Here is a 24,378-nt window from a genome sequence, read left to right as displayed (position 1 = left end):
TTCTCCGACTTCCACTTCCAGGTTACGCGCCGCAACTACTTTGGTCACGTCCGTCCTCCAGGTGAAGTCCTTAAAGGGGCCGCGGCACCATCCTCTTCCTCCTCCCCCGCCTTCTCCCCCCGTCGCCCGAATGGCAGCAGTTTGCGACAAACTATGACGAGGGCGCCGAATCGAAGCAGCTGATGAGGGAGGCGAGCGGCGGCCGCTCCGGTTTCCTTCGCCGCCTTTTTAAGAAGCAAAACCTTCTTAAAGGCGAAGCAGGTACCGCCCGGGGGTCCTGAAGCAGTCGCCCAGGGGAGGAAGGTGTCCTGTTGCCATGGTAACCTGCCGGGGTTGCGGAAAGGCAGGAGTTACCATGGCAACCGGCTTGGAACGCCTAAAAAGTTGGGCAGTGTCCTAGACACTCCTGGCTCCTGGCCCCGTATCCCTAGACCAGCCTTACGGGTAGGGTTGCCAGCTCCAAGTTGGGAAATTCCTGGAGATCTTGAGGGTGAAACCTGGAAAAAGTGGGGTTTGGGGAGGGAAAGGACCTTGGCATGGCATAAGTCCATAGAGTCCACCCCCCAAAGTAGCCATCTTCTCCAGGTGAACTGATCTCTGTGGCCAGGAGACCAGTTGTAATTCCAAGAGATCTCCAGCCACTACCTGAAGGCTGGCAAACCTACTTGGGGGGTGGGGGTTAAAGTGCCCCAAGAAAGAAAGGAATACACTGCTAATGTTTTATTAAATGGTCAAAGTCGTTCCTGTCAATGTTCAACATTTCCATTGCTTGGTATTCAGTTGGCCTGAAGATAAATTGGGGGAAGGCTAGAACTCTGCTGTCCTCCTTCATGTTTGGGGAAAAGTTGCACTCGAAGTTATTGGGATAACTTGTGCTATTTTTTATTTATGTTGTTTATAGTCTGCCTTTCTCGCTGAGATTCAAAGCGGCTTACACAATGGAAGTCGATACACTGTGGAAACTCTGCTATCATTCTGTGAAAGTATATCTTGATTGTGGCCCTCTGTTTTATTAGGAGGCTCAGTACAACTTCTTTAGACCTCCAAGGCTGACTTACATCCAGGCATTGATCTGGCTGGTCCTTAAAACTGACCATCCAATCTTGTGCAGAATTAGGCACACCTAAGCCTGTTAAAAGTGATGGTTTTAGACATGCCTAAGTCTGCGTATCTTGGTCTGTAGACATCTGATATATTCAAACAGCTATGATGTTGTGGCCCTTACTGAAGGATACATCTTGTCATTTCCAGAGATGTTGTGTTTTCATCCCTTAGGAAAGTGAAGATCATGTGAAGTTATACAGTGGGGGGGAAATTATTCACAATTACTCTTGCTTTGTGTGAATGCTGTTGCATTAAATACAGTATCTGGGATTAGACAAAGCAATCAGTTTTAAAATTGTGATTATTGAAATAGGCTTAAATTTAACATGTAAGAGACACTCAAAAGGGCAACATTAAGATTTTTGAAAAACTTGAATTTGAATTAAAGAGCTCTCATTTAGTCACATTTCTTTCTGTTTTGGAGTGAAAGATACTTTTAAAAACTCATTCTTACATAATATATATAAAATTCTAGAGTGTGTTCAGCTTTATAACATCAGAATACTGACCAAATTTTTAAAAATGTTCATCTAGTTGAGCCTGAGGTGCCTGTGAACTGAATAGGGATTCTAATAAGGATGTTAATAGGGTGCTGACTGTGCAAGTTTACAAGGAGCAAAGGTGTGGGCGCCCAAGGCTAGAACCTGCCTAGTTTTAAGGCAGCCTCTTAAAGAACTCAATCTCTGTACTAATCAACTACTTCTAAGCTTGCATTTGTTTGTATTAATTAACTAGCTTAAGGGTTGTGCATATGACACAACTCCAAAAAGATGGCAGTAGTACCTGCACTATTATTAGCAAGGCAAGAGAAAGCACCTGAAAGTTCAGGGAACCTCTATGGTGTTTGAGTGCCATAAAGATGATGCCGTGCAGCTGGAAACTTGTTGGATTCATACAGAGCTGTGCAAATTTGTGATCAGTTTCTTATTTTTCTCAGAGGCCTCCGCTTCATTTGTGAACATGTCCCAATCTTACAGTATGGCAAAGGCCCTTTGGGCTGAAGAATGAGCTTTTCCTGCATTCGGTTCAGTAAGATCTGCTTCCTGCTCTCGGTTATCTTTTGCGCAGTCCTGCTCTTGCTACTCCCCAAATTCCAGGGCAATTTGAGACCTAGAAGTTATCCACTGCCACATCCACCTTCTGTTATCAATGCTTCGAACAAGAGTGAAGTCCAGTTGCAGCAGGCAGAGTCGAGCTCAATTGAGAATTTGAGTGATGAGACTAACAATATTGTGTCCTTTGTGAAAGAGGAACTAATACAAGAATGGAGCCCTCACGTCACAGACATTGGGAGATCCAACCAGAAAGTTAACAGCAAGATGCATGATAACCTATTTAATCCATGGTATAATGGGGTGGAAGATCATGTGGGATCTGCCAAAGTCTCTGTGAAGGAAAAGTTGGAGTTGAAGGATATCTTTATTGCTGTGAAAACAACAAGAAAATACCATAAAACAAGGTTGAACTTGCTCTTCCAAACATGGATTTCCAAGGCCCAGGGGCAGGTAAGAGCATTTTTCCCAAAGAGGTGCATAGAGGAACACATAGAGTTACATTTTTCTATCAGCTACAATATCATTTTAAGTCTCTTATTGTCCAATCCTATATATAAATTGGTTCCACTGAGTCCAGTGGGACTCGGCCAGCTTAATATGCATAGGATTGCAGTCTCTGTCACTGCACAATGAATAGGAGTTCTGCTGTGGATCAGACAAACAGTCCATTTAGTTCTGTATCCTGTTTTCCCAGGCCAGAGGCTACAGATGGCTCACATCTGTGCCACAGAGGTCAAAGTTCCCTGTGCTGACATGGGAAATATGGCAGCAGTCTCCATGACTTTATGAATTCAGGCAGACTTTAAAGAGCCACCCAAGTGCTTTGGTGGCTGTCTGGCTGTCAGAGCAGATACTAGTACCAGCTGCTGGCAGGCTGTACTACTGCCCATCGGCTGGATTGTTTTATCTGATACAAAGCAGCCTTGTTTTCTGGTGGCAAAAAGGATGTTCTAAGAAAATAAAAGAAAATCCTTTACCTTGTCTTGGTAAAAGAATTTCTGGGTAGAGAGAAGACAAGCTGTTATTTTTCTGTAGCATTACACCACATTAGACTCTCACTGGGCCAGATTGAAACATTATAAAGTTCTTGTGTCCCCCACGTGACTGTCATGGTTTCCGTTGATCAGATGTACACCTGGAATACCAACACTTAGTTTCAGGGGCGCACAGGCCCGATTTAGATAGGGACTGTGGTGCACAGGGAGCGGGGGCAGAATCCCCCTTCCCTGCCATTTTCCTGACCTGAAAAGATCCTGGTGGACCCTAATTTGCCCTGCTGGGGAAACTTACTGTCTGGGGCAATGATCCTGCTTCCCCTGGACTCACCTTCTTAGCCACCAGTGGGGCCACATGAGCAGAGCCAGGGAGCGCCATGGGAGGAACGGCAACAGCCAAAGCTGCAGAGGTTGCAGGAGGAGCAATGGCAGCCAAAGCAGCAGAGGCTGGGAGTGATGCCGCAGCCACCAGGACGTCAGAAAGAAGCCGGCAAGCTGCAGCCGGACCAGCTGGGGCCTCACCCACAATGGGCCACAGTCCTCACCCCGAGGCCAGACAGCAAGGGCAGGGCTGCCACCAGAGATGCCAAAGTGGCAAAGGAGCCACAGTGGCTCACGGGGCCCAGCCAGCCCCGTCCTAAGCGAAAATGGGGAGACAGGGAGGGGCTGAGGGAAGGCAAAACCCCAGAAGTGCCCCAGAAGCATCAGTGGGGCTGGCAATCACCCTGGGGAAGGGCAGACACACCCTGACAGCAAAGCCTGGGGGTGAGGGTGGGAATTCCCTCCAAACAGGCCCCATAAAAGCAGCTCAAGAGTGTATGTAGAGCTGGGAGAAAGAGAGGAAGAGAGAGAGAGAGGCAGAGGCAGAGAGAGAGTCACACCAGGTTACCTCAGCGGTGCTGTAAACCCCCCTCCTCCCCCCAATTCTGAGTCCCCCCTTGAGTCAGACTTTCAGTGTGGGCCAGCCTGAAGGGCAGCTCCGACACATCAGATGCAGCTTGGTGGTTGCTATGGGGACTGCAGCCCACCCTCCACCTCATATTCCTGCACCCACTGGCTGGACAGCCCACCTACCGCAACTTGCACCAGCCAAACTCCATTTTGTGGCCCCCGAAGCACAGCAGTCAGCAGCCACCCTCCATCAACTGCCCCAGCAACAGACCCTCTGCTGACAGCCACCCCTGCCAGCATGGACCTTGGCCAGTTCGGCCAATGGTTGACCAAAAGGCAAGAAAAACTGCTGCGAGATGTTGTCACTCAGCAGCAGGAAGCCCAAATCTCCCAGGTGCCTGACTTGTGCAAAGCCTGGGAGGAGACTACCGGCAGCCCTGTGACCCTGGGCCCAATACTTCAGGCCTCACCATTCATACTGGCATATCTCGCTCCAGACAACGATGTGGAGGCCTACCTCAAAATTTTTGAGAGGATGGCGGAGATGGCGCAATGGCCCGAAGCTCAGTGGCTGTTCGTTGTAGGTCCTTACCTTACGGGCGGGGTGCAGGTGGCCTTTCGAGCCTTGACTAAGGACCAGGCTGCTGATTATGATGTCCTCAAGGTCGCCATCTTCAATAAGTACGAGATCACTGAGGAGACCTTCCTCCAGTGCTTCAGGTCCTAGGCCTGGTGAAAGGGGGATCAGCCACACTTGGTGGCTGCTGAGCTGAAGGAGCTAGCCACTGGGTGGCTCACCCCGAAGATTACATTTTGTTGACAAAGTGGTGGCTGAGCAGGTGCTCCAAATAGTCCCTCCAGAGGTCCAGGCCTAGGTGCTGTGCAACAGGCTGGAGAACCTGAAGGACCTGTTGGCCTTGCTCGAAAACCTCCTCTCCACCAAGACCACCAGCTGCGCCTTGGATGCTGCCCTCACTGGCTAACCTGGTCCCTGCCAGACCCAAGGCTCCCCCTCCACTGACAGGAGCTCCAGTGAGGGCCTTTCAATGGAAAGGCAACTAAGAACCTCAATCTGCAACTGGCAACTGGCCTCTAGCCCCCACTTTCTGCTGGAGCCCACCAGTACATCCCCCCAGTGTGGGGCCCACAACACCAGCCACTCATGGTCAGGAACCCACTGGTGGTGACAGATCCGGTGGCTGAGGCCCCACAACAAAGCAAGGACACTGCTTCTCATGTGGCCAGCTGGGACATTTCTGAAGAGACTGCCCCCTGATGGAGTGTGATGCCGGGTGGGAGATCACTCTACCTGCCACTACCAGCCCTAGGTGGACCCCAGTATTCCTTGTTCCCATACTCCTGTGCTGCCGGCAGCAGTGCACCCTCCTCAAGTCCAGCAGCACCATATCAATGGTCCAGGCCCACCTGCCCCCCCCCATCTCCCAGTGCAGAGTTGGACTCAGGTCTTGTGTGTGTATCACCATGCCGACAAGTGGCCCATTGGCTAAGTGACCCTGAAGTACTGTGGGGCTCTCCACATCTCAGAAGTGGCCAAAGTTTCTGATCTGCCCTACCCATTGCTGTTAGGGCGAGATGCCCTGGAGTTCCTGGAGCTCCAACGTGAGGCCCTGGGGGCTAACTCAGTAATATGGGAAGAAGGGGATGAGGCCATCCCCACAAACACAGAAGATGGCCCCGGGGAGCCCGCCTGGTGATACCTGGCCTGCAGACCCTGACTTTCTCACAGCACAGGAGACTGACGCATCCTTCCAGCGACTCCGAGAATCAGTACTGGTGAGTGATGGGCAGACATGAGACATCTGGTGTGCCACCTGGCTGCCACAGATCAAGAGGCAGGGAGCGGTTTGGTTCTGCTTGGTGAAGATCCCAACGGGGTGGTTGGTATACTCAGACAAATCTTCAGCACGAAGTGGTCCGACCAGGGCACCACTTCAATTTCATCCAGGTCCACATGAATCCCTGCCCCAAAGATCAAGTCTTGCATATGGCCTGCTTGATGCGTGGAGTTCCAGATCAGGTTCTATGAAGCCCTTAATGGACTGGGACCAGCATACCTGTGGGACCGCCTCTTGCCATACATACCCTGGAGAGCACTTAGATCAGCAGATAAACACATACTGGTGGTCCCTGGCCCCAGGGAGGCTCGACTGGCCTTGACTAGGGCCAGGGTCTTTTCAGTCCTGGCCCCAACCTGATGGACTGTCTGTATATACTTAGGCCTGCCAAGATCTTTTATCCTTTTGGTGGGCCAGCAAGACCAGGCATTCTACCAGGCGTATGGTTGAGGTCGGCCAGGTTACTATCTGACAAGCCTCCATACCAGTCTCCTCTTAAGAGGGGGTTGTATAGTTTCTTCACACACACACCCTCTCATGAGAAGATCTGATCAGAACAGCTCAACCCTCCTCATCTACACATTTTTTGGGCAGGAATTATCAGAATGTGCTGCAATTTTGGGGGTACAGTTGTTGATGTGATTTTATTGGTTTTATTGTGGAACTGTATTTATATTTGTATTTACTGTTTTATCCTTGTGAACCGCCCTCAGCCCACTTGTGGGGAGGACAGGCTAAAAGTTGAATTAATAAATAAAAATAAAATAAATTAATCTCTGGCTGCCGACCAAAAGGGCTTCTTGACTTGCCAGGTGGTTACTTGGCAAAAGGTGGACGTCGGGGCCAGAGGCCCTGGCCCTCCCAGCTGACAAGTGTGTGCAGCAACTGAGGGAAGGCCTGGAGGAGGCCACTTGCCACCTGGCAAGTGCCCAAGCCCAGCAGCAAGCCTCATACGACCTGGGAACCCGGGTGCGCTCCTTTGCCCAAGGGGAGAAGGTCCTGGTCCACCAGATGGCGTTTCCCAGACATGGAGAGGACCCCTATCATGGCTCCTATGAGGTGGTCCATGTGCTCGGCCCCATCACCTATGCAATACTGTGTGGGTCCCGAGGATGGGACTGCAAGACCCTCCGTGTCAGTCTCCTGAAGAAGTGGCATGACTGACTGGCAAGGGAATGCCCGCTGGCCAAAGACCCCCTTGAGTTACTCAAGAACAAGTTACCCTGGACTGTGGACACCCCAAGACAAAAGACCCACAAATAGACCCCTGCCTAAGGCCTGAACAATGAGCCCAGTTGGAGGCCCTATGGCGGGGTGTTCCCAGGGTTTTTTACCACAACCTGGGGGAGATAGCACCGATCCAGCACAACATACCCACCAACCCAGGACAGACAGCGTGCGCCATGTGGTGGCCTATCCCGCGCAAGCTATGGGAAGCCATAGACTGGGAGACAAACAAGATGCTCCCGTTAGGCATCACCAAAGTGTCCAAGAGCACATGGCGGAACCTCATTGTAGCGAAGCAGGATGGATCGACCCACTTCTGTGTGGACTACCAGGAGCTGAACCAGGTAGCATAGTTCAATGCCTACCCAATGCTACAGGTAGACATCCTAGTCAGCCATCTGGGAGTGACCAGCTGTTTATCAGCCATGGACCTGACCAAGGGCTACTTGCAAGTCCTCATCAGACCAGCATGACCAAGAGAAGTCCACCTTCACATACCCCTGGGGGCTCTTCCAGTTTCGACGGATGCCTTTGGTCTACATGGGGCCACCACCACCTTTCAGCAGCTAGTGGACCAGATATTAGCGGACTGTCGAACTTTTGCACTTGCTTACATGGATGGCATTATCGTCTTCAGCCCCGACTGGGAAACCCACAAGCAGCACCTAGAAGCAGTCCTTACTGTGCTCTGCTGAGCAGCCCTGTGCACCAACCCCAAGAAGCACTGGGTCAGATTCCAGGAGCTGCAGTACCTTGACAACAAGGTGGGCGGAGGGCAGTTGTGTCTGCCGCCAGACAAAGTGGTCTCAGTGGCCAACATCCCCCAACTTCACTCCAAGAAGCAAGTCCATCGCTTCCTGCTACTCCTGGGATATTATGGGTGATTCATCCCCCACTTTGCCTCCAAGGTGGCACCCTTGGCTGACTACCTAAAGAAGGGAGCCCCAAACCAGGTGAAATGAACCCAAGAAGAAGTTGCTTTCCATGACCTCTTGTCTGTCCTGACAGGAAGTACCATGCTGTGGAACCTGGACTTTGAACGACCTTTCACTCTATCCATGGACATGTTGGATACAGACCTCAGAGCCATCCTAACCCAGACACGAGACAAGGTCAACATCCCTATCATCTTCCTTAGCAGGAATCTACACCTCCTGGAGCAGTGCTATGCCACTGTACAGCAAGAAGTCTTGGAGGTCATGTGAGCTGTAGGAGTCCTCCAATACTACCTAGCAAACAATCCTTTTGTGCTCGTGACAGATCATGCCCCCTTACAGGGGTTGCATTGGATTAAGGACCACATCCCCCTGGTCTTACGGTGGTACCTATCCCTCCTCCCCTACAGGTTCTCATTCCAATACCACGCTGGACCCTGGCACATTAACGCAGACTTTGTCCTGGCTCTTTGAACCCGACGATGCTGTGCTGATGACTCACCTTCTCAGCCTGCCGATGGGGCCACATGAGCAGGAGCACTGCAGGAGGAGCAGGGACGGCCAAAACTGCAGAGGCCAGGAGTGATGCTACAGTCACTGGGATGCCAGCAGGAAACCAGCAAGCTGAGCTGGCTGCAGCGGAGGAAGAGAGGGTGAGAGGGTGCTATAAATCCCTCTTGAGTCAGACTTAAGGGTGGGCCAACCTGGAGGGCATGCCCCCTCCAGGCTCTGATGCCCCAGATGCAGGATCTGACACTTACATTTATTGTTGACTACAGATAAGCTTCCCCAATGGGGCAAGTAGCAGCTCCCCAGAAGGAATTTCAGGTTATACCTCCTATCGCCATGCATGCAGCTTCAATCTGAATGATGTCCTTGAGTGCCTGGGAATTAAATTCCAGGCATTGAACTCCAGGTGCACATCTGATAAATAAGATCCATGGGGGGCATAAGGACTTTATAATATTCAACTTGGCTGTCAGTATCAAATAAAAGGGTCTGCTTATAGACCCCATATCTGTCTGTCTCTCTTTTCTTAATATTGCAGGAAACCAACAATATCTTCTGTGGTATTCTGATTGAATACAATATTAGATTAGATCCTACATGCATTTTCAGTGGTGCAAGAAGGAAAAGAGGCACTGTTCACCCCCCAAAACGCCATAACAAGACTTGTAGGATCTGTGTGGACAGAGTGCCACATGGGATGGGGCTGTAGCAAGGAGGAATATTAGGCAAGATTGCCCTTCCTTTCTCTTGTGGTGATGGGAAAAGGGTAGGATCAAATCCACTAGAGTCACTTAGAAATCTTTCAGAAATTGTTTGTTTTCCTTGTCTCCCGCAGACATTTATATTTACAGACTGGGAGGATCGGGAGCTGCGTCACAGAGCAGGTGAGCTTCTCCCCAAATTTATAATTCGCACAGCAAGTTCATAGTTAGGCAGATTCAAAACATAAGGAAATGTCAAATGCTGAGTCAGACCTACTCTCACTTCCATTACATACCCTTATTAAGTCAAGGGTATGCAACTTATGGTCTAGATGCAACTTTGGTTTAATCCAGCAGGACTGTTCTTAATATTTATAGCTATAAATCTTTCAGTAAGTTTTATCTGCTTTAGCAGCTTTTGTTTTGTCTTGAGCAGGTGATTTTAAATAATAATAATAATAATAATAATAATAATAATAATAATAATAATAATAATAGATTTATATACCAGGACAACTTAACACCCATTCAAGAGCGGTTTATAAAGTATGTTATTATCCCCACTACAATCACTCTGTGAGGTGGGGAGTGGGGGGGCTGAGAGAGCTCTGGAAGAGCTGTGACTGACCCAAGGTCACCCAGCTGGTTACAGGTGGAGGAGTGGAGAATCAAACCCAGCTCTCCAGATTACAGTCCCGCCGCTCTTAACCACTACACCAAACTGCAAGGGGTGCCTGGATTATAAAATACCATGTCCACATTCTACAAGAAATGACTTTGCATTTATTTTCTGTGAGGGGCAATCCAACCATTCCAGATATTTCTGTTTCAAATCCTTACTTATCCCTCATTGTAGATACAGTTATGTAGTCACTTCATTTTGGAAAGTTATGCCATATTCCTTTGTATGGGAAGTGACATCATCATGCCAGCTGTAGGCGTGTTCCTGCACTTTGTACAGGGCAAATTCATCTCATTTGGAGCCAAAATTGGCCCCAGCAGAGCACGGGAGCATGCCCGCAGCCGGCACAATGACATCACCTCAGGAAGAAGTGACATCATCACTCCCCACCAGGGGCAAGACCAGTGCACGCTTTCCAGGTCTGCCTGCCAGTGGCTGGTGATCACCGGGGGGGGGGGGTTTGCCACCTCCCACTGATCACCAGTGCTTGGTGGACAACAGGGCAATCCCCAGGAGGTTGCCCACCATCAGCAGGCAACTGGGAAGCCTAGTTACCATCTGGAGGTTGGCAACCTTATAAAAAGGATGATTTGAGGGTAAAGTACTCTGGGGATCTATATTTAAGGAAGGATGGCTTTAAGAGAAGGAAAGAAAACAAAAACATTAAAGGTTACAATTGAGTAAATTTGTTGCATTCCTGATGAAAATGGCAGAAACATAGAGGATGTATTGGCTTGGCTCCCATGAATATCCTTCAGAGGTGTGGATTTTCCTTATCTCCCCCTCCCCCCAATGCACTGCAGCCCAAAATACCCTCCAAAATGCTGCTCCTGAAAGATAGGGGACCTCCAGCTACAGCTTGAGGAGGAATAGGAGTGTAATGTTTTGCCATATAAATGGTTTGTGTTTCTGCTGGTTAATGTGGAAGTTTTGAGTGAATATTGCTATGGTTTAAAATGCAGGCCTTTGGGGCAAAAAGGATGGTTGAGTGATGGGGCAGATGGTTGAGTGAAGAGTGCTGTGATTGGACGGTAGCTGTACTCTGGGTGGTGAACTGCAGTTTTAGTCAGAGTATTGAGGGAAAGTGGTCAGTCGGTCTAGCTGAGTGAGTCTGTGTGAAAGTCTGTGTGGTGAGAGAGTTACTATGTTATTCTATGAGTGAAGAGCTGATGGAAGAAGTCTTTGTGTTTTATTTTGTGGAGGAATGCAGCCTAAGTGGCAACTGAGGGAAATAAGTCTTTGTGACTAAGTCTGTTTTTTACTTTTACCCTAAGTGGCAACTGTGTAGAAACTTAGTTTTTGTGACTAGGTCTGTGAATAAACATTTAACAATCTATACCAGTTTTGAAACCTGTGAGGCTCCTCCCTCACTGGCGCCCTCTCCTGATGACCTGCCATCCTACCAGCTCTCCAGCCAGGTGTCCTCCGGCCTCAGATGGGCAGGGAAGGGGGTTGTACCACCTTGTTCCTTCTCCTGACCTGGGAGTAGCAGTACACTCCAGCTGTCTCTCCCTGCAAAATCCTCCTTGGCCTTCACAGGAACCCGAATTTAAAGGCCTCCCATTGCCCCACCTCCCTGGCTCTGGCCCCAAACGTCACCCCATCTCCCTGACTGTCCCTGCTCCCAGCCTATCTGATAGGAGGGCTGGGTAGACTCTGCAGTCTCCTGGCCCCACCTACTCCATCCCCACCTAGGGTGGAACATTTGGTCTGCTCTCTGCCTGGCTCGCCCCTGCTGCTTCTGAACCCTCCCCAGTGGCTCCCTTGGCATCTTGGGGCTTGTGCCTGCCTTGCTTATGCTGATGGCAATCTCCTGTGAGCCTGGATGAAGTGGAGCCATCTGGGCAACTGCAGGAGACAGGTGAGTCTGCTGAGTGGCTGCAGGCTGTTCCCCAGAGTTGTGCCTGGGCGTCGGCTGCAACTGGCCTAAGGGTGAGGGAGGCCTGGAGGGGCTCCTGCAACTGAGGTACTGCCAGAGGCTGTGCTGCAGGGCCTAAAGGGGGTGTCTGCTGCTGCAGGGCTGGTGGTGGGGGTGGATAAAAGGCTGGCGTTGGCAGACAAAACCACAAGGCTTATGAACCTATTCTGAAACCAATAAGCTTATGAAAACTCTGAAACCATTATGCATATGTAGTTATAAATAAACTACATATAAATACATATAAATAAACTACATAAACCACATAAAAGCAAAACACCTGTTTCGTTCAGAATATAGGGTCCCTTTTTCACCTCACAGCCACTCCACAAGCTGACTATTCTGTCATACTACTATCTATAACTAAGCCTTCCTATACTATAAGTCAAACTGAAGAAATCTATGGTGAAAGCATTTGGTGATAGTGAAAAGTAAAACTGTTTTGGAACACTAACAGTGCAATCCTATGAGGAGTTATTCCAGTCCAACCCCATTGATTTCAATTGGGTTAAACTGGAATAACTCAGCTTAGGGTTGCACTGTAAGAAAGGCAAGGAGGCAGCATAATACACGCCGTTTCAGAGGCTTATAGCAAGGTGCCATTAAAGGAGTTATAATATACAAGTTGCATAAAAGGGGCAAAGTCACACAGAGGTTTGTAGCAGAAGGGGGAAGTCAACCAAAACCACCGTACTTCTGTTAGCAAAAAATTTCCATAGGATCTAACTAGAGATAGGCCATTTTCACATCTCTTCTCCTCCTCCCAAAAAATAGCGCGAAACTTACGGAACGACATGCCTTCATGGGTGATTTCCCAACATGACTTTGCTTTGTGGCACGATGACGTCACAAAACACGCCACGAAGCAAAGTCATGATGGAAAATCGTGCCATGAAGACACATCGTTCCGTGAGTTTTGCGCTATTTTGCGGGAGGGGAAGACTTGTGAAAATGCCCATGGGCACGAACCAGGAAAATACCGAACCGTGCAGTTCGTGGTTTGTCGCATTTCACGAACCACGAACTTTCATGAACTTGCTCCGGTTTGCAATCCAGTTTGTTTGGTTCATGAAAACGTCACTTCCGGGGCTGCAGAAAGCCCATTTCCCTTGTTGCCTAGGAAACTGATTGAGCAGCGCCAGGCTGTCTGCAGTGACGAACCAAAAAAACAAACAGGCCTAAAGTTCATGGCAGTTCGTCAGTAATGGGCTCTGACAAACCGCTGGTTTGCAAACCACAAACCAACCCGGTTCATGACGAACTTCGTATTTCAGTTCGTGCCTATCTCTCAATCTAACCCATTATGTTATATTATGCCAACATGTTCCCTGGTTCCAGTTTGCTGTTCTTATGACCTGATCTTACAGATGCTAGAGGTGAATCCTGCTTTGGTATCTCGTGTCATTATGTTCTGTACTGAATACATCCAGTTTCATTACTTCACATGAGTTTCCCACTATATCTGCTGTTTCTCTTGCAAATCGTGCAGGCAAGCCACTGAAACCATTTTTCTTTTATAGGGGATCACATGATCAACACCAACTGCTCAGCTGTTCACACCCGCCAAGCACTCTGTTGCAAGATGTCTGTGGAATATGATAAATTTCTAGAATCTGGGCAAAAGTAAGTGAGGGACACTTTTCCACTAGGAGCTTGTCTTTACTTCTCCGACTGCAGTATAAGCCTGTATTAGCAGAAGCTGCCTTAATCACTTTTGCTGAACGTAAAGGAAACCAAATTTGGATGAAAGACTGAACAACAAAGGGATCTTGACTCGTGGTTTCATTTTCTTGAAAGAGAAGAGCTTCTCCAGTTGTCTTTTCTCAGTCCTATCACCACATACGTGCTTGTGCTGATTCTGAGAGGTGAAAATCCTTTTCCAAGGTAGCTTAATAGAGAGAGAGAGAGTGTGACTTTTTGTGTATGTGATTTATTTCTACTTTTCTGTCAGGTGGTTTTGTCATGTGGATGATGACAACTATGTGAATCTGCAAAATCTCCTGCGTCTTCTGTCTGCCTTTTCACACAGCCAAGATGTCTATGTTGGGAGACCAAGTTTAGATCACCCCATTGAAGCGGTAGATCATGTCCGGAATGATGGATCAGTAAGTATGCTCTTTACTTGAGTCATTATTTTATCAAAATTTGAACAGATCAGATTTTTGCATTGTCCCTGTATCATGCTAGTCCTATTGCATGGGAGTTCCTTCCCCTTCTTTGTAATTTGGAGCCAGGTTTCCCAGCCTCACACCAGCATAGAACAATTTCTGCAGCTGTTTCCACTCATTAATTGTTAGATCCTTTTCCAAGCATATTATTTCATCCATCACTAAACTGAGATGGCATTTGACAGTGCAGTGTTAACTATGACTCAGCTGAAAATGGACACTACCTGATTTTATGTCATCGCTGATATATCTATGTGACTTATTCATGAATGATGCAGAAGTATTGCTCCCTTCAGGAGCAAGGTACAGAATTACTCCCCACCCTCCCATATGTGTCTCATCCCCAAGCCAGCAGAAATATCTGTTAATGGCACAACTACCTAAAGAAATCTCTGAGAGGTCCCATTGCAATTCTGGGCTAGGAAAGCCCATAATAGAGGTGCCTCTAGAAAGTAATTCCCATGCAACATGCAGATTTTGTTCTTCAGATCTTCAGAAGTGTCACACTACATCCTATTTCTGCTATAGGAAATGGCACAAGCAGAGATTTTGTCTGATGCAAACCTTCAGCCAAACAGTTGCCAGGAATGTGGACCAAAGCTAGTTTTCTCATTCTTCTGATTCATGTGGCATTGTGCAGTTTCATGAAGTATTTAGATGTATTTTTACAGACATCCATCTTGCTTAGAAAGTATTTGTGTCTTGGAATTTATGCACTGTTTGTAGATGCATAGCACAGCAGCAAACGCTTATATTTAATAAGCTGGCAAAAGGGAAAAAGAATTAAGCTCTTGAATGTAAAACAGGAAACAAGCTAACTTGTGGAACAGACTGTTTCACAAAACCAGTTGTCTCTCCTTTGATTGTTTTTAATCCTCTGTTTTTAATCCACCAGTTTGCAGGCAAAAGTGACTTCACTGTATTCTGAATTCTGTTCACTGTTCTGTAGTGCAATAATGCATATTGTATGGCTGTAGTCCGGTGCACACTTACTCAAGAGGAAGTCCCACTGAGCTTGGTGGGCATCATTTCTAAGCAAACAGCCATAGCTGCAAGTTGTATTAAGTTTCTGAAAAGGATCCCAACAATCACTGTATAATTGGATCTGAATGATTTTTTTATTTTATTTTATTTATGTCATTTATAGTCTGCCTTTCTCACTGGGACTCAAGGCAGATTACATAGTGTGAGATCAGTACAATCAGTAGCAAGGACAAGAGTAGACATTTCCACACAGTATCAAGGACATTTCCATAAACAATGTCATAGAGTAGATGAGTACAAGTTTACAGAGACGTAGCATTAGCAAGGATCCAATACAGGGTTAAAGGATTGCTGAAACAGAACATAATCCATTCTAGGATTGACATTAGACAACATGAAGCACAAGCAGTATATACGAGTACATATTCAAAGCAACAGATAATATGTAAAGCAACATAATGGTGGAGCCCATGGTTCCCAACTCATTGGCGAAACATCCGAGACCCCCTCCCTATAATACCGCCCTCCTATGGGAGTAAAAAGCCTTTTTTGAATAATTCAGTTTTGCATTGTTTGCGGAAAGCCAAGAGCATGGGAGCTCTCCTGACCTCCTCAGGCAGGCTGTTCCATAGGGTAGGGGCCACCACAGAGAATGGTAGTCTCTTTGTTGTGCTTGCGTATCTTGAAGATCAGATCTGCCTCTGAGAACACTTAATAAAAGTTGACCATAAACAGTTCAGTTGTTCCTGTTGTTGGGTTTCAATAGAAATCTGGACCATCTGGGCAAATAGGAGTGTAGGGTAACAAAGGCTAAACATGCTAAAACTCATATCACTAGCATAGGAACTGACATGTCCTGCTGAGCTAAACCTATCCACTTAGTTTTTTCTAACAGCTCTTCATTTATCTTGCTAGACCACTGTGAAGTTCTGGTTTGCCACAGGCGGAGCAGGATTCTGCATCAGCAGAGGCCTTGCCCTCAAAATGAGCCCCTGGGCTAGGTATGTACAGCTTAAAAAACCTTCTGCTGTCCCAAGAACATAAAGAGATTTTACTCTCCAATTCCTGTCTCGTGGCAGCTTAGGAAGCTTCATCAGCACTGCCGAGAGGATTCGCCTCCCTGATGACTGCACAATTGGCTACATAATTGAAGGGTTGTTGGAAGTGAAGTTGCTGCACAGCCCCTTGTTCCACTCACACTTGGAAAACCTGCAGCGACTACGTGGTGAAGCAGTGCTCGAACAGGTAGGGGCAAACTTTGCCTAATCCGAACAGGGGACAGCCAAAGGTCTCTTCTCTGTTGATTTCAGTTAAAAATAGAATAAGGTTAAATTAGACATAGATGTGATCAGCCTGACGGGTTCAGTTTACAAGGTCAGTTGTTGGAATGAACTGAACTGATGGAATGAACTAAAAATAAAATTGAGGCCTAAATGTAGCCCTTGAGTGGATATAAGAAATTATGGAGGAATTTATTGCATCAGAAATCTGGGCGAGTTCATGGGTTTGCAGTAATTAACCTGTAATAAGTGATGCGATCTGTACAGTTAGTGATAATACTGGCCCCTTAAAAGTGAGGGGCTGGAACTGTATTGACCCACTTTGTTCTGGTTTTCTTCATTTTTTTACCAGTATGGGCACACCCGTTTCCTTGAGAATCTCTGATTTAGGGCCTGAGCTGTATTTGCATTCTCCAGAGTGGTTGGAGGTGGGCTGGCCGTTTAATTTAAAGGGAGGTTCCCAGTGGGCCAGTATCCTGAGGGCCTCTGGTGACCAGGAGCAAGCTGAGTCAGGTGGTCCCTGTGGTGCTTGCAGTGCTGTGACCCAGGCCCCAGCAACGATGCCAGTGGGTGAAGGCTTGCCCAGGTCTGAGCCATGTGACCACTCTGGTGCTGCAGGAGCCCCCCTGGTTGAGCTTGCTCCAGGGCTGTTTTAATGTCCCAGTCCATTCATATGAGTGCTGAGCAGAATGCCTTAACTCCAGCATTATGTCACCTATTTCTTTTCACATGATATCTCATGCTACTCATCTTGAAAAGACTGCATGGCATCTGTTATTTGCCCTCCTAAGACTGATTTCCTTGTGTATGTGTTTTCCCCAGGTTACCTTGAGCTATGGTGGTCCTGAGAACAAGCATAATGTTGTGAGTGTGGGAGAAATGTTCAGTGTCCAGCAAGACCCAACCCGGTTTGTACATAATTACTTTCCAAATTAAGTCTCTTGCCCTGCTTGCTTGACCTTTGATGATAAATCCAAGCAATGGGCAGAGAGTGGCATTTCTTTGTTAAATGTACTCACAGGTTATAACCAGTGGTAGGTTTGTAATTCTTTCACACCAAGGCGTTTTAAATCCTGTGACTTCTTACCTTTCTTTTTACAGATTCAAATCTGTCCACTGCCGCCTCTATCCTGACACTGCATGGTGCCCCACTGAACCGGTGAAATGACATCTGTCCGAAACATCACATTTGTCTCCTATCTGGCCTTTCTTTGAAAGAGCAGCCAAGGCTGTCTTTGCAGGAGAAGAACAAAGATGAGGTCCAAGCAAGTCCCCGGGTTGTTGGGAGGATCTCTGGTCATGCAGGGCATGATGACCTCTATCTGACAGGCGCCTCTCCCGATCTCATAGATGTCCTGTTAGCTGAAGCTGAATCCCTACTGTGCTGCGTCTGTACAACCTCAGGAATGCAACAGTCTGGTACTGTAGCAATATGGTTGAGGGCTAATAGTCATAAATATGTTTGGAGTGCAAAGGATAAATGACCTTTGTTTTGCGTCTACAAGTATGAAAACAGAGTTCCTTGTGGGGGCAACGTCATAAGCATGAAGGTTTTGCCTGTTTGTTTTTATTTTACCCATGCCTAAATCACTGTAGGATCACATTGGAAGCGCTAGATATGGCTTCCCATTAGAACGAATAAAACAGATCAGCATCTGCAGAAGGCATTCTCCCGGAAACATCTTGCTCCTGAAGTGAAGGCAAGAACCTCTTGTTTTTATAGTCAGTTAAAAGCTGGCTTACATGCAACCTAATAATGCAATCCTAAGCATGCTTTCCTGAGAGTTAGCCCCATTGATTCTTAGGAGACCGGCTTAGGATACCACTGTAAATGTCCCTCCTGGACTGTTGTCTGTTTTACAAGTTATGCACATACAAGTCTTCCTCTCTGGCCTTCCCCCAAAGCTTTTTTTGTCTTGTTCATTCTGTGCGCTAACCACTAACTGTCCAAAACTCACCTTATGTTGGCTGGACCACCATATGATCCTTGTATTTTGTACTTCAGCTGGACTACATAGCTTTGATGCATGCCACAATCAATATGCTGGATCTTTGACAAGAGAATATGGGTTAGCTCATGTTCTGGAAAAAAAGAGAATAAGCTGCCATTTAAGGGACTTTTGCTTCTTTCATGATTGATGGGATCTGCCACATAAAAGAAATGTCTGAGTTCCTGACCTGAGAGTGATCGTGTAGAGGTTCTATATGCAGAGGAGTTAGCCGTGTTAGTCTGTAGTAGCAAAATCAAAAAGAGTCCAGTAGCACCTTTAAGACTAACCTACTTTATTGTAGCATCAGCTTTCGAGAATCACAGTTCTCTTCGTCAGATGCATGGAGGGCAAGAAGAAACTGGTCAGAGAGAGAGAGAGAGAGAGAGAGAGATCTGACCAGTTTCTTCTTGCCCTCCATGCATCTGACGAAGAGAACTGTGATTCTCGAAAGCTTAAGGTCCTATATGATTCTTCTTGGCAGCACTCACCCAAAAGCCAAAGGCAGCTGCACCCTGGTACAAGGTGAAGAAACACAGCGCATAGTCATGAAATGAAATAAATTGTCACTTAACAGGCCTTTCAATAGAACCGTCCCTGGCTTTCGATGTATAAACATTAAAGTCAAGAGGGGGCATAGTCTGAATGTATGAATAATAATACAGTAAAATCTAATTCCCCCCCCTCCCCAAATTAAGATGTTTAGTGCATCCATCTGCTAACAAACATGCATTCCGGACTTTTAAAACCCATCTCTGCATTTAATCACGCGCACATATATATGACATATTTAGGAATGTGTATGAGGTGTGCCCAGTTGTCTTTAGGGCAAGTAAGCTGAAAATTTGTTTTCAGAACGTGCTAAGAAAACAATGCTGTAAAGATGGAGACAGTGTAAGCCCCTGGAAGAGTATTTCTTTTGACCATTCTTCTTTCTGAAGAAGCAACACATACACACATACTTCCTGACAAAGAAGAAAGAATGAAACTGTTCTTAGAATAATTGCCTTAAATGTGTTTGTTTTTTGCTGCTTTTGTGCCTTATGCTCATAATGCAACTCTGGGGAACGTGAATGCCAGATGTGCCCACGTGTTGCAAGCCCCAAGGGAACAGTTGTAGTTCTGTTTGCTAGCCTGCTGATGTTTGACGGCACAACTCTTTTTGGTCCCTGTGGTGGGATCAGCACATAGTACAATCTGCATGTCAGGCGCTCCTGCCGCAGCTGATGTATCTGTTATGTTGCCGCAATTGGCACTTTGAGACAAAAATTGGGACAGAATATTTGTTATGGGCCTTTTATAATACTTGCGAGTATAAGAGTGTAATGTGGATTTTGATATCAAATTTAAACCAACGCAATTGCATAAAAATGTGTGCTAATATGTAAAGTGTTCAAAATGTGTAAATGTGGCAGGATGTGCCTGGAGGTATAGGAAGTCGTCTGATGTGAATGTTCTCTGTCTTTTCCTATATTTTCTGCCCTTTCCACTTATATGCCTTCCCCTTCCACCACTACCACTCCATCTGAAGTACCAAAAGTTGAAGTTCACTAAATTCCCAAATGTGGCATATTTGCATGATTAATTTTAAATGCAGAATCTGGTTTCCTTGGCACATAATTCTGCCTTCTAGGCTGTAGCATGTACCAGGTGTTTTTTTTTTTTCCAGTGCAGAGCACTGACTTCAAGAGAGTGATTTGGATTGTTGAATTGTTTATTTGTATATGATCAGACTGTTGCAGCTTTAGCTGCCCTAACTGAATGCAGGAACATTCCCCATCAAGTTACCAACCTCCTATTAACAAAGGAATATTTTTAGAAGTATGTTATTTTCTTATTATCATCTTTGAGAAAACCAGCTGTATATACCCAGCACCGCAGTAGCATTTTGTGAGCCTAGAAACGTCAAGGTATACTTTCTCAAATATAAGCTTTTTCTAAACATAATGGCTTTTAAAACCTAGCAGAATACAATAAAAAACTAAGACTGTAACAGATTGTGATGTCTGATTGATATCAGTAAAAGGCTGAGAATGATATTAAGGCACAGGAAAAATAAACTGATAAGCACAACTGTTAGTAATGGACAGGGCTTTTTTTCAGCAGGAACGTGGTAGAACAGAGTTCCGGAACCTCTTGAAAATGGTCACATGGCTGGTGGCCCCGCCCCCTGATCTCCAGACAGAGGGGAGTTGAGATTGCCCTCCGCGTCGGGGCAATCTAAACTCCCCTCTGCCTGGAGATCAGGGGGTGGGGCCACCAGCCATGTGACCATTTTCTCTGAGGGCAACCCACTGAGTTCCACCACCTCTTTTCCCAGAAAAAAAGCCCTGGTAATGGATAATTGACAGCTTTTGCTATATGATAAAGAGTGTTGAGTGTTACGTTGTTCATATGCCCCAAATTGTCAACAGAGCCTTCAATCTGTTCCTGTATTTATTTTTAAGTTAACTAAATTGCCCTTCATCTGTTTATGCTTACTGCCTCAACAACTATAACAGTTCTTCCCTAGAGAATATTAGTTAAGCTTTTCTAGAAGTGAGTCTTTTTTGCCTGCCCTTCTGCACCCAAAGCCCATGCTGAATTGACCTAGTGCCCTGTTTAGAGGGCTTTGAGGCGCCTGATTACAGGAGTCACAATGTTTGGGCATTTGCTGATAACCTTACCAAACTTTTTATTAAAAGCTGTTTGCTAGAATACACCCTAAATGTTAGTCATGAAATATCTTGTATTTCAAATCAAGTTTTAATCTGTATCTGAGAATGTACTTTCTAGTGCTTCATCTTAAGTGTGAGATGTGTGCATTTAGAAACAGCTTTTAGCCATGACTCATCCACCCTGAGAACGTGTTAATAGCGTTAATGTAATGTCACAGAGGAAATCTGTTTCCAGACTTTCTGAACAAGATTATTAAACCTTTAGGATCTACTCAAGCATTTTGCACTGAGTACCATGTTACCACGGTTCCTTACAGCATTCATTAAATAAATAAGTTTAACAGAGTATTTGTTCACCAATGTCAAGTTTCAACACTAACATACATAACATGCAAGTTTCTGCTACTTCCACTTACTGCCTGAAGTTTAGCTGAATCACATCTTTTGTCTGCTCGCGAGTAGAAAGAGAGAACCTAGGGTCTTGGACAAAGCTCAGCTTTAACTGGGAATTAATTTTCCACCACGAAACATTGGTGGGAAAACAAGTAAGGATTGTAAAAATTTTCTGCACTAAAATTGTTATATAAATAAGAGAAATATCGCAGGTCTGCTCATTATTGGGGTGAGGAATAATCTCTTGTGGTGTTCACAGGCTAATTGTTAAGGTCAGAGATTTCTGTAGCACATTCTGTTCAGCCATGATCTATGCAGATGTTTTTTTATCCTGCCCTCTGGTAACTCTTATCACTGCATGCATCATGTGTGCATTGGGATACATGTCACTTTCCCAGATACAGTTCCTTTTCCATTCTCAAGCTACTCACAGCTGTGGCATGTTACCGACTCCTTCTATTCCCCCCTAAGAGCAAGTTTTTTAAGGTGCCGTTTCTTTATGCTGATTTCCACCAATTCCCTCTTCAGGGCTCAGGAGAGCACCCCGCAAAGGTGCTGGTACCAGTGAGTACCATTGCAAAAAAAGCCCTGTCTATGTCAACTGGATACATTACAGTCTGATCGTGTGGTTTGCTGTGCAGGGTGAAAGAAATGGATAAGATTTTATGTAAGAGTCGTTGGACCACAACAGCCTTTTGAGTTGTGTTGTTGTACTGGTCCAGCTACTCAAGACAGGAACTGTGTGCTATATGAGGCTTTACAGGGGCATTGGGAAACTGAAGACATCTCTGTAACCCAAAAGCATGAGCATTAACTCTAGGCCCAAATGTTGCAGGGAAAACTAATGACAACCTGGGAACAGAAAGGCACCTAGTATGTACTGTTGGAAGCACTGATGCAGCAGTCGTCCTCGACAAATAACTATAAGATTTGGCTGTAGAATATTAATGCCTCCTTTGCCCTCCAATAACATCTTCCAGTCAAAAAACTACGCAATCCCTATTTATTTATTTATTTAATCATATTTATATTCCACCCTCCCCGCAAGCAGGCTCAGGACGGATAACAGCATCAAAACATTTCATATAAAACATTTAAAAGCATTGTACAAAAATATAAAAAAATAGCAGCACTCTTTTTCTTGATGGTGGCAATACCGTTAATTACAAATAATGCAACAGTGCAGTTGAACATAGCAGCAGCTTAAGAACAGTGGTGGGCAGCTCTCATAGGGAGGGGAGTAGATGTTGTAAGAATCATAAGAATTGTCGTGCTGACTCTTGACACCCAGCATGGCAATTCTCATGGTTTCAGCAGGGATCCTATAACTGCATTCTTCGTTTTAACGGTGATCAGTCCAGATAGATGGAACATGACAATTAGCAAGTGGGGCATGATGGCAGTGGCCCTGCCTTGTTAGTCCCCAGCGTCAGGTAATGATGGAGAAGGTCTAAACTTTGACAGAAGTGGAGCCAAAGGACTTGAGGAACTGACTTTTATTTCCAGTAGAGCATTAAGAAACTGAAGACATCTCTGCATCTCTTAGTCGCTTAGAGGATGGAGCTGGTATCTGGATAAATGCAAGTACTAGGAATCTGTCACACAGCTACCCCTGGTTCAATTTACTGTGGTTAATTGCCAGCCTCGGGAGTCTTATTAGTCTTCAAATTCTCCCATCGTTCTCCTGTTATGTTGTTGGTCACCGGTCCATTGGGCAATGGTGTTCCTCAGATGCTGCATGATAGTGGATTCCTTGAAGTACTCTAGACTGAGGGTCTCCAGGCCAGAGATGGCCTTACCAAGGGCAACCCTTGTTATCTGGGATGCCTGTTAAGGGTTGTTGACAACCTCATCGTAAAGGGTAGACTAATTCCAGGCCAGGGCCAGAGTAGGTTCCATGCACTATTGACTGATTTCTTGAGCCTCCCTACAGGCTGACTCTGCAGACTTCACTAAAGTCTCTTTGGCATTGTGGGGTTACCTCAGCTAAGCAGCTACAGTTGTCTCATTTTCAGGTAAGAGTCTCCTAGTACAGGGCTTGCAGCTCCTTCTTAATGGCCCCATGATAGGCTGTGGCTTGCTCTGCTTTCCAACATCCTGCTCCACAGAGTGCCTTAGCTGATGCCAAAAGATGTTTTCGTATTAGGAATTTATAGGGCTCAGAGAGCAGAGTCCTCTCCTTGTGGGTCAATGGATCCTTTCCTTCTGTCACAAGCTGCTTCACGGCAGCAGCCGTATCTGTCACACTGTTCTGCTAGCTGTGCTGCCTGCACCAGCTGCTGGCAACTCAACATTGACTGGAAGAGACTGAGCATTGCAGAATGGCCTGTATGGACCAGGGGAAGGTTTGTACTGAATGTTACAGGTCGCAAGTGTTGTCACAGGGTCAGGAAAATCCTGGAACGTTCTAGAACAGCCGGCCTATTCCACAAAAGCCATGTGGCTTACTTCTCTTGTCCTGCTGAGTTTACACTAGAAAATTCTGCTAAATTAATGGCTTAGCTGACCTTTAAGCCAAAAGTCATCTGTAGTATTTGAACAGGGGAGCTAAACGTTGCAGCACAAGCTCACGAAACTATGGATTAGCAAGGATGTGATACAGCTGGACACTACAGACGACAGGATTCCCATGAAGCTGCAGATACCACACAATGACAGTATAAGAAGACACCACACCACAAATCATTATTTGGAGCCACAACAAAAGATACAAGGTAAGGTGGTAATTTTTATTGGGCCACAAGCTATTTAAAAATTTATAAAGAGACCCACAGTTACTGGTATGCAGAGATTTATAACTGACTTCAGTTTGCCATGGTACTGTGTGTTTATACTTGTGTGGACTAACCCATGAAGGTCCATTGGAATGCTTGCAATGCTAAGTGGATAGCTCAGTTCCAGTAAATTGATAAGGAGCTTTGTCTCATTCAGGGACCATGTCTCACTAGCCCTTTGCTGTCCACGATACACTCCCTGTCCCTGTAGTAAGGCATCCAAAGTAACAGTTATTTCTACCATTGAGACACAGAAAGGA

At 46.1% G+C, this 24,378-nt stretch overlaps 1 protein-coding gene and 1 pseudogene across 1 annotated transcript; one reads left to right on the top strand and one right to left on the bottom strand.

Annotated features, from left to right (window-relative positions):
* Window positions 1-61: 61 nt before the first annotated feature.
* On the top strand, window positions 62-20,412 carry RFNG (RFNG O-fucosylpeptide 3-beta-N-acetylglucosaminyltransferase). Its single transcript, XM_054978274.1, has 9 exons — window positions 62-261; window positions 2,042-2,609; window positions 9,409-9,457; window positions 13,395-13,497; window positions 13,826-13,979; window positions 15,942-16,027; window positions 16,106-16,271; window positions 17,129-17,214; window positions 17,408-20,412. Exons 2-9 carry the CDS (start codon window positions 2,109-2,111, stop codon window positions 17,472-17,474), a joined length of 1,212 nt encoding a protein of 403 aa, XP_054834249.1. The 5' UTR covers window positions 62-261; window positions 2,042-2,108; the 3' UTR covers window positions 17,475-20,412.
* A 2,588-nt stretch (window positions 20,413-23,000) lies between these two features.
* On the bottom strand, window positions 23,001-23,638 carry LOC129327548 (uncharacterized; annotated as a pseudogene).
* Window positions 23,639-24,378: the final 740 nt, after the last annotated feature.

Source organism: Eublepharis macularius, chromosome 4, assembly GCF_028583425.1.
Source record: "Eublepharis macularius isolate TG4126 chromosome 4, MPM_Emac_v1.0, whole genome shotgun sequence".
NCBI lineage: Eukaryota > Metazoa > Chordata > Lepidosauria > Squamata > Eublepharidae > Eublepharis > Eublepharis macularius.
This window is presented reverse-complemented; position numbering and strand designations above follow the sequence as displayed.